Source organism: Gymnoscopelus braueri (genome assembly GCF_963280865.1).
Source record: "Gymnoscopelus braueri genome assembly, chromosome: 4".
Taxonomy (NCBI): domain Eukaryota; kingdom Metazoa; phylum Chordata; class Actinopteri; order Myctophiformes; family Myctophidae; genus Gymnoscopelus; species Gymnoscopelus braueri.
In genome coordinates, this window is record NC_137605.1 from 40,840,833 (window position 1) to 40,852,127 (window position 11,295).

Genomic DNA, 11,295 nt, shown 5'->3' on the forward strand with positions numbered 1-11,295 from the left:
ACTGGTTGACTGAATATGTTATTAACAAGTTTGTTAACAGTACAACAGTCAAAAGTTATGCTAAAAGGATAACACAAAAATGGGTTTGTTTCCATTGTACTCCTAAGAGGAAAACATTATGCATCTTGCATCCTCTAGTCTCCTACTCACTTCTGTGAGTCCTTGGCATGTTAGACATCACTGTGTCACCACACTGCTGCTAAAACAAAGCTGATGAACAAGGCTGACAGGAGATGAGACAAACTTACTGTGACACACTGCCATGGAGAGAAATACACTACACATTATTGCATAAATAAAGATTTCATATAAATAAGCATGATACCATGGCGTGAGACAACCCAGTTATCCCCAGAGCACGGCCAAGGGAGACTTTACACTGAATGCACTATAACAAATATGTAAATACTTAATGAGATGCAGCCTAGTTTGGGAAAAAATAAATTACATTTAGTTTGGAATGGAAAATGTTATATTATACCAGTAGTTCTGAGTCTGACCTCACACTGTGATTAGCTGAGAGGCATTCTAATGCAATCTCCCAATGGAATGCATCCTCTTATTTACATACAGTAACATCCGCCGCAGCTGATGTAACAAGAGTAGTTTTAATTCTATTCAAAATATCAATAATGAAACTATGGTATAATAGGAGAAATACACTCACTCGCAATAACACAATGACGTAGGACACTCTGCCTTCGGAATTGTGCCTACAACCACAGCAGACCAGTGCCAATAACCAACAGTACAGGACTCTCGCTCTCTTGTGTATTATTGCTTAAGTATAGATAATGACAAATACCCTGCTTAGGCCCTGGAGGTAGAAGCCACATGTGCTCTAATCAGAGCATGGCAGTTTGTGTCAACATGGGTCTGTGTTATCACTGCAGCCTGCCTCTTTCTCGTCCTCTCCTGGCCCAGTCCAAACAATAGGATGGATTAACTGTTCCACCCATCCACCGGCAGCAGGCAACAGTAATCAGGGTTGCAATTAACAGCCCCTCTGGCAGCTCTCTGGAGACCCAGTTGTGACGCACAGCCACTGCAAAATGATGCCTAGGCCTTCTAAACGGCTCAGCACAGAACATCAGCAGCAGGCAAATCCCTTGATAGCTTGACACTGGTCCTCAATAGACACTACTCCACATCGTTTACTGCAAGTCAAGGGTTCCCCATGGAAAAAGGATGCATACATTATGGCTCTTTGAGCTTCTAATGCAAACTTTGGATCGTATCCATTTTTAACTAAGACAAAATCACAGCACATTGCATCCTCTGATGAAAAAACAAGTTGCCATCAAATACATTGCTATTTGTCAACATCAACATAATGTGTCACTGTGTTGTGAATGTGTTTATGCCTACCGAAACATGGCATTATCATACTGAATAACACCCAGTCCCTAAAGCATACCCCCCTTTAGCTAAAACTCCTTGTGATAGAAAGACACTAGAAGCCCCTGGTGTGAGTGAGTGCCATTCAAGTTCTAAGTAAACTTGGGCTTGTGCAATGGCAAGCGTTAAAGAGGCAGTGCCGGGGTGCCCCACCTGGTAGAGCGCATTAAGGCTCAGTCCTTCGCAGCCGACCAGGGTTCGATCCCGACCGAAGCCCTTTGATGAGTGTACAGTAGTTCCCCCCATCTCTTTCTCCTGGCATTTACTGCCTCTCTTCATTATCACCGTCCAATCAAGGCTTGAGAAGCGATCTTTAAACACTTCCGTTTTTCTCAATTGTTTCGATGCATTTCTTGAAAATCTAACCTCATTCTCTTAACAGTGCCTCACCCCACACCATTAAGGCAATGGGCAAATGCACTATTTCACCACTCATTGTGTTCGCTTTGTAAAGAATGCAAAACACTCAAAGTAGTTGTCATAGAGTAGATGCAATTCTCATTCCATTTTCGCAATTTGATATCTACATTTCCCATTCGCATTGACACAGTTGACAGTTGTTCATTCGGTAAATCATTACACGCAAAATACTATGCACAATGAGCATTGCGTTTACAAAAGATAAGGCCAGCATGATGGGTGATTGGAGTAAGTAACTTCTGTTCACACTATTGAACAGTGACAGAGAACACTGTGTTCAGTTCCATCCCACAGGTGCAAAATTGTGAACACAATACTTACAAACATAAAATAAATGGGGAGGGTTTGAGTGCACTGTTTCTATGTGAAATTGGAGAAAGAAGCAGGTGTCAATCGGGGCTATGCAAGAGGTGTCAGGGTTCATGGTCGGGGGGCAGGAGGGAGAGGGACATACAGAGGACGAGTAGGTAGGGAGGAGAGAAAGGACTGCACTTTTTGTTTTGAGAATGAGGTTAGAGTTTCAGAAAATGCATCCAAGCCATTCAGAAAAACAAAGGCAAAGGCAGCACCACGATAACAATGCTGGTGTAACCAAGAAAAAATGCATTTTACATGCATAGATATTAACACAAACTATCAAGAGGTTCCACATCAGGAGCGGGATCTTGCGATATCCGTGGGTCCCAACGCAAATCTTGCGGGCGTGTGAGGCATTTAAATACCTGCAGTCGGGAAACAATATATATCGGTCAAAACATTGATAATCGGTGGTCTAGGACTCTCCAAAATCGGTATCAAACATCTGGCGTCGGTTGGGCTCTACCGTCAAGGCTATAACCCAGCACTGCACAGTACATGCTAAAGACTTTGTTACACCATGACCGCCAATGGCTTAGAGTACAGGAAACAATACTGAGCACAGACATAGTGAAACCTGCCCTACAGCTCTGCACATCACTGACAGCAACTCACTGTGACAATGAGTTGCTTCTAACTACACAGAAAACTGCAGGTCTGCTACAACTCTGTTATTTTAAATAAAAGCTAAAGAGCCTTCTGTTTGCTGCTGCCTTTAACTTTTTTGATCATATCTTCTACACTGTAATTTTATTCTCTTATTTTCCCATTTTATTTTAACAGTTTTATTGTATTCAAAATGCCTTTCATAATGCGTTTCTTTTGCACTCTCTGAATGCTCTGTCTTAAATGCTTAATCTTATTTAAAGCACTTAGTTTGAATTGCCTTTATGTTGAAATGTTCTACACAAATAAACTTGCACAACAGCCTCTCTGCAGGTTATACAGCAAATAAATGGGATCAAAACACTGAGTTATGTGTTAAAAGACTAATACCCTGATCTGCAAAACAAAGGGGATCACACACACACACAGCAACCCTCTTATAGACAGCTAGCCTCCTGTAGAGCCACGCCGTAAAAACGCTGTGAGGTGGGCTGCCGATAATAGGCAGGGAAACCCCCAGTAATGTGATGCACAGGACACTTAGGTCTACATCAACAACAGAATGTGGGGTTAGTAGTGCTCGGTGTCAAAGCCTTTGATACAGAGTACTACTTAAGGCACAGATCCAATGTACTACCATGTTCAGACACTAATAAAACATCCTATGAAGCAGTATGGGAGAGATATTATCCCCTTTTACACAGCTTGTTCAAGGCGGGAATATTGTGCTGCTATTCCACCTTGCCGTTCTGTTTCTCTATTAAGGTTCAGAGCTGGAAGGGGGGCACTGTTGTTCTACCTTAAGGGGTGACAGGGGTGTGACGTCTTACAAATCCGCCACTGCAATGTCATGCATCATACGCAATACAAACGCTGAAGCCCCTACAATGTATTGCACGGCAACTTTGCTTTGATTTCAAGAGTTATAAATGTGCACAACTACCAAAAGCACCTCAACATTCAGTTTACCCACCTTTATTGTTTTAAGCAATGTCACTGCTGCCCAATCATTGATATGTCAGTCACATTAGGCTGATGTTTTTGTGTTACTAGTCATGCATCAGATCTGATTGCCAGCATGCTATGTAAAAACACACATGTGGCGGACTGGCGGTATTGCGCCAGCTTTGTTTGGTTCTGTGTAAAAAAAGCAAAGCCTAGCATAATTACAGATCTTCTTGGCAATATTGCAGGATCTCTGTATAAAAAGGGACTCTTACAGTAGACTAGAGCACTTAGTAAATCAGCACCGATGTTCAGTTTAATACACAATAACACAAGAAAGCAGGAAGCTTTTAGCCAGAGACTCAAGATTTGAGAAGTTTAGCCTCATCTGGGACTTTGTCTGATGAAATCTTGACAGTCTTGAGCAAGGGAAACCTACTATAAACAATGGTTAAACGTGTTGAGGAAACACTGCACCATTAGCAACCAACCATAGCACATCAAAACCTCAACTCAACTGGGTCTCAGTCTTCAAAGCACTCTCACCATCTCAAATAGCATAGATTCACTCACTACTAATTCACACGCTGTAATGCACAGGGACAGTTATTTTAGTGTAATGACTGTACGTGTGCGGGGGTGTTCGTGTATGTGGTACAAAGAGTGACCACAGGTTCCTCTTTGCCCAAGTCACCCCTCCCAAAGATCGTGAGAACCACAACTAAAAAAGAGGAAGCAAATAGTATCAACACAACACCATATAGCAGTGATCTTGTGAGTGTGACATAAAAAGACTAATTTCAGACTCAAAAGGTAGCAAAGTGTGAAGAAATACACATGTTCCAAATAGGGCTATATGTGTAGGCATAGGCCTGTCACAATTATTACGTAATCGTCTAATCGCAATTATTTGAGATAGTCGCAATTATTTTTGCATAATCGTTTCCATGTTGAAGAATGTTCACACATTTTCAAATATAAAAGAAAAGCAGAAATAGCAGATCTATAAACTTGTAGATCATCCATTTCTGCTTTTTTTTTCTTGCATGTATAAAACTATTAAATGTCAATTTCTTTGTATGTTTCAGTTGTAATATCTGCCCTGTGCAATTTTTGATTACGAAGCCTAAAAGGCTTCATATTTCGATGGCCAAACACAAAATTTAAATCGTTAATCCCAATTATTTGAGTGACAATTAATCGTCAACTTAAATGAGTAATCGTGACAGCCCTATGTAGGCATCTCTCATGAACTGATTCAAGGACTGCAGCTGATCGCTGCGTCGTCGTCATGGGACTTAACTGATGGGAAACACACCATCATATCGGTCACAGTCTCACAGCAGGGCACAAATCAAGTCTGTCTGCATTTTGTCAGTGCTCATAGAAAAATCAATGAGCCAGTTAATTTAGTGCAATGGAACACCCCTGGATAATGACACTAGTGGAAGTGACCTTGTAACAGTCTGTAGTTGCCCGCTCAATGATTAGTGTCAAGCACAGTTAAAAGCATGCTGCCTCTGCAAAGCTAGGACACACACACCTACACTGAAAGCAGGAACCAACTCTGCTTACCCGGTTCCACTTTCACCATATACATGATAAAGTTGCAGCAAAGTAGCTATATATGTCAACAACACGAAAGGACACAGTGAACATGTCCAAGCCACTTAAAATTAACAAATAGGCAAAATATATATATAAGACTACAAGGTATGCTCATGCTGTGTTCATTACTAACCAAACCTCTACTGATACAAACAACCCAATGCAAAACACAGGTTCATATCTGGCAACTTCAAATAAGATCGGACAAACTATGTAGGGGATTTATTAAGTGGACTGGATATGGATGTGCTCAAAGTGACAAGTCCAGTTGACAAAATACAATCAATAACACATGAGATTACTTTGAATGACCAAAAGTGGGACCAACACACACACTGGCTATCATTCAATAAGTGTAATTAACATAAGTGCAATTCAGAAGTTTCAATGTCATTTTCAGCACAGAATGACACATTCAGGGGATAGATTACACAACAACTTCCACATTCATTTTCTCCAACATCATTACTCAGCCAAGATCTTGCCATCGTTTGCTTACCCACAGCTGGAGCATCATACTCATCCCCCAGCAATATCTCTGGGGCTGAGTATGCGAGGGAACCACAGCTGGTCGTCAGCTTCTTCCCCGGCTGAAACTTGTTACTGAACCCGAAGTCGGTGAGCTTGACAAGTCCTTGTTTCTCAAAAAAGACCACGTTCTCTGGCTTCAGGTCCCTGTGCACCACATGGAGCCGGTGACAGTAGGAGATGGCATGGACGATCTGGGCGAAGTACTTCTTAGCCAGCTCTTCATTCAGGCCCTCCTCGTGCTTCATGATGTAGTCAAACATGTCTCCTCCGTCTCCCAGCTCCAGGATGAGGTAAAGCTTGGTCTGAGTGTCTATCACTTCATAGAGGCGCACGATGTTAGGGTGCTGGACCAGCTTCATGCAGCGGACTTCCTGGAACAGGTGGCCAGTGGCGACCGTGTCCAACTTGGTCTTGTCAATCACTTTCACCGCCACTTTCTCCCCGGTGAAGACATGGCGCGCCAGCTTGACCACAGCAAAGTGACCACGGCCCAGCGTCTTGTCCAAGTCGTACAGGCCAGCGATCTTGCCATCGTAGCCTCGTTTGAAGCCTGCCATTGCTGGGGATGGGGACGGGGCGAGGGCAGACCCCGCTGAACGACGACGTGGATTGGCTGAGTTGTGAGAGTCCAGCTTACTTCAGTTCATCTGAGACTGTAGGAGAAACCCATGGCGCCAGCTCCCTAAAAACACATACAGCAAAATCTTAATTGCATTACAGAAAATGAAGCAATCTCTCAGCAACTGTTGATTGCAGCACAGTGGGGAATGTTGCAGATGAAAAGACAATGACCACTTTAGGAAAATAATGTTTTATACACATACATATGGATATCAAATGCCACCCCCATGGGAAATATACCTTCATATATAGGCCCTAAATATCTTGTAATTAAGTGCTCACTACCTCACTGGCTGGCTGAACAAAACCCCAATAAGGGCTTTGCATGAATTCAAATGCCTTCACGTTAGTAGCAGAACAAAACCAAATACATCGATAGCAAAAGCACAAGCCGTTTTAGGATATACATTGAACCTCGGTTGTGAGGATATTCCGGCCACGCGCTGGCTTGTTTTGACAGGAGGACCCCCCAACATGATAGTTGAGGCATGGGAGCCTCTCTGTTGGGCTTGTTGCCTCATACTGCTACGAGGAAGCCCTGTACCACAAAGTTCTCCTTTAGGTCAGTCTGCAGCAACCAAAAATAGCCGATCTACAAGCCCACAATAGCAGATCTACACGCCCACAAAGCGTTCCGTTGTGAGCTTGTAGATCGGCTACCACCGTTCATCTCCTGGCTGCTTCAGTAAGACAGACGTCAGGCCCAGGCCAGCATCAGGCAGCAGGAGAACCTAAGCTAACGTTGTGTTCCTTGTTGTTCCATTGATTGATCAACGTTAGCCAATAGCCAACTATACCTGACTGGGGAGTTATGTTCTCGTGTGGGCTTTAAGAAATGCTCGTTCACATTAAAACCAGACAGTTATATAACCTGTATTTGAAGCCATCCTTACCACACACACACACAGCAGTTCGCACGCTTTAACGGTGCTAGAGAAGTACAGGTGCCACACTGCTGCTATGAGGCTGCTACTACTAGGCTAGCAACCATGCTAGCAGTGTTGCCAGGTTTTACGAGAGAAATAAGCAAACAGGTCTATGAAAACACACAAATCTGAAATGGGGGTCCCATGGCACAAAATATTTTCAGATGGGGGTACGTGGACAAATACATATCAATTTGGGCGATCCTTGACATGAAAATGTTTCAAAACCACTGGTTTAAACAACATTTGGAAACAAGCCCCAAAATAAGCAATTACACTTTAGAAACAAGCCCCAAAAAAAACACCAATATTTACAATCAACTGTAAAGAAAACCAAGCCCAAAGTCACTTATAATAAGCAGACATGGCAACACTGCACCCATGCTAGCTGTATTTAGCGTGTAGCATGCTAATCGGGTTACTACACGGTTCGACTCACCACCATAGAGTTATAATATATCCTCACCACCCACCCTCTCTCTCTCTCTCTCTCTCTCTCTCTCTCTAGCCGACATGAAGCCTTGTGGACAAATACCAAAACGCTCGCCCCAAAACACAGTCGCTCCGGGGCAAAACCCGCGGTATTCACCTGGTATTCCTAAACGGTGCCAAACCCTAACCTTATTCCTAAACTTAACCTCAGTCAAACTATGCCTAACCCCAAACTTATTTCTAACCGTATCCTCACAGTAAAACAAATACAAGAATACAAGAGCCGCTGGTCCGCGGAAAGAACTGAGGGCGAGCGTGTTTTGGGGCGAGTCGTCCGGTTACCTTGTGGACCCAGCAGCAGCTCTGCTTCGGTTCCGATCTTCTTCCCCTTGTCTTGCTTCACACAGTGGAGCCTATAAACTACTGCATCATATGGAGCGGTCAGATAATAAAGCCCAGGCTGCGATGCCCACACTCACTAGGGTGCCTGTAGTCTGCTGCCTACTAACTGCATGTGTCACTGCCCACAGCACAGCAGTTGAGTTTTCATCCGTGTAACAACAAGGCAGGCAAGCATTGGAGTGGATGTGTATGTATGAGTGGTATCCTCCTCCTCCCAGCCTCCTTAGAACGGTTGAGCTCTGTGTTGCCATGTTTTGTGAGAGAAATAAGTAACGAGTTCTAGGAAAACAAGCCCCAAATAAGCAATTTATTAGGCCACATGAGCACTTTAAACCTATATCCATCGGCTATATTAGAAAATAGCCAATCTACAGGCTTGTAGATCTGCTATTTTCAAAAACTCTTGCAATAAAATGTGGAATATTTGGATTTCATGACAACATTTCAGAACCACTGGTTTAAATGATCATTTTAAATGTTGGAAGTGAGCCTAAATAAGCAAAGCAAGTACACTTTAGAAACAAGCCTAGCTCTGGTCCATAGCGTTAGAAGGAGTTCTCCAACAGAGCTAGAAACAAGCCCAAAGAAACGTACCATTAACAAGCAACTTTACATAAAAAGAAGCCCAAAGTCGCTTATAATAAGCCGACATGGCAACACTAGTTGAGCTGCTGAGGGCATCAGCGACCAACTGCATTCAGCTCTGACGTCAAATCAATTCAACTGCGAGCCTTGGGAAAGGTTGTCTAAAAGAAAATGCTTATACACAAATATTAATAATAATACAAATAATAATAATAATAACAACAACAAGACATAAGAAAACAAAATATTTTCTTGACTTTGGCAGGTCATGTAGCCTTGAACAAATTATTGAATAGCAGTGACACTGTACTTTGGAAAAGGTCACACTCACACGATATTAATCTTGTTCCTAAAAATAAAATAAGAGCCCAGATATTTTTGGTAGACCTTTATACAGATTGGCCTGTAATGCTGTTCAAAAATGGTCTGATTGATTGATTGAATACTTTATTAACAAACAAAAATAAACTAAAAGCACAGAAAGTACAGTTTAAAAATACAATGGTAAAAGGATTGAACCCAAGAAAGCACTATGGCATGTTTCCATTGGGGTCCTGCTTGTGTATTCAATTCATTAAAATGTGTGTTGGCAGTCTGCAGTGTTACCTAGTGGCAGGGATAGCAAAATACAGCAGAGAATAACGGCATCGGTTGTTTCTTTCTTTCTTTCTTTCTTTCATTCTTTCTTTCATAATCTTGTGTCTGACAGTTTTTTCATTGAATAATCGTATTTCACAGGCCTGCACAGCAAGGAATAAAACATGTTGGTGTGTGTTTGATTACCTCATTAACAAATGACATGACCCATGCCTGGTGAAACATATTACAATTGAGGCATTTACAGTAGCAGATGCTCTTAATCCAGAGAGATTTACAGTAATCAAGGTAAACACAGGGTAATACATCAAAAACTATACACACTATAGGATGCCAGGTCTACAAATGAACCTGGCATCTGTCTACATAACATGCTATCTAAATTACATTTTAGCCTCAGGGTAAGTGCTATGCTTGTTCAACAACTCTTATGAATAGTGTGCTGTGGTGAAGTAAGTAAGTATGTACATTTTATTTGTATGGCACTTCTCACAGAGAGAACTCGCAAAGTGCTTTACAACAGAAATAAAGACACAGCATGAAGCATTCAAATGATTAAAAACAACAACCAAAAAAATCTAAGACATTCCACAAATGCTTGTTTAAACAGTAGTGTTTTTAGGTGGTTCTTAAAAATGTCCACAGAGGCTGCACTAACTCACTAACCATTCAACTATTGCCGCCCAACCTGGTACAGGGAATGACCTATAGACTCTGCAGCTGACCTTAATGTCCTGCTGGGCATGTATCGTTGTTGTAGCAGGTCAGTGAAGGGTCCTGGACATCACTAAAGTGAGGCTCTACTCGCAGCACTGGTGGACCAAAGTACTCTACCCCTTGAGTCCAAGTATAGATACTCCTGGTGAAACATTATTCAACTACAAAGGAAAGTTGCTCAGTCAAATTTGTTTCCAGTTAAAGTATTGTAGTAGGTGCTTTTAAGAATGCTTAAGTATTCAAAAGTACATTTTCTTTTTAATATCAAAGCGTGCTGTATTCAAATGTAAACACTTTCCAAAAGATATCCAGAAATTTAAATAAAATATAAATAATAGTGAAGACAGCAGCTCTACAAGTTTAACTGTGTGTTGTGAGCTTGTAGATCTGCTATATATTTTTTCAAATAGGGCTTAAGTATTCAAATGTCGCTGTCCCTGAACAAGACACTTAACCCCTGCTCTCCCACCTGATGAAAAAAGGTCAATTCAATTCAATTCAATTCAATTCAATTTGATTAAAGTGACAAATCGCAACAAGTTGTCTCAAGACACTTTACATGTAGAGCAGAGACCCGACAGTCCCACCCTGAGCAAGCAATTGCAAAAGAAAAAAGTCAAAAACAAAAAGGTATGGAATGCCCTTCCGCAGGTCTTGAGAGCTGCAGCCTCAGTGGACATTTTTAAGAACCACTTAAAACACTACTGTTTAAACAAACATTAAGAGGAATGTCTTAGATGTTTATGTTTTTTTTATGTTTGTGTTTTTGTTGTTTTTATGCTGTGTCTTTATTTCAGTTTATATGTAAAGCACTTTGTGAGTTATCTCTGTGAGAAGTGCCATAAGAATAAAATGTACATTCTTACTTCACCACACTACACATTCATAAGAGTTGTTGAACATGTTTCACCAGGCAGGTCATGTCATTTGTTAATGACTCATGAGATAATCAAACGTGGCACTGCACTGGCTTTGATGACATTAGAGCCTATGGGTGATGATGGTGCTGTTGTTCCCCAACTGGAAGGAACTTATAGGGTGTCTGTCTCCTGGACCAAATCTCGAAGAAGGTTCCGCAGGAGAGGACCCTGATAGTTTAAAAGTTCTCTATTGGAAATTCTGGAGCCACAAAGTAAGTCTTCATAGCCTA

At 41.8% G+C, this 11,295-nt stretch overlaps 1 protein-coding gene across 1 annotated transcript in view; it reads right to left on the reverse strand.

Annotated features, from left to right (window-relative positions):
• Positions 1-8,410, reverse strand: part of snrka (SNF related kinase a) — a 62,562-nt gene extending 54,152 nt beyond the window's left edge. The window contains exons 1-2 of the mRNA XM_080425342.1: positions 8,187-8,410; positions 5,834-6,547 (exon numbers count right to left, since the gene is read on the reverse strand). Of these exons, the coding sequence (XP_080281468.1) occupies positions 5,834-6,422 (589 nt within the window). The 5' untranslated portion in view covers positions 6,423-6,547; positions 8,187-8,410. The remainder of the gene's footprint in view (positions 1-5,833; positions 6,548-8,186) is intronic.
• Positions 8,411-11,295: the final 2,885 nt, after the last annotated feature.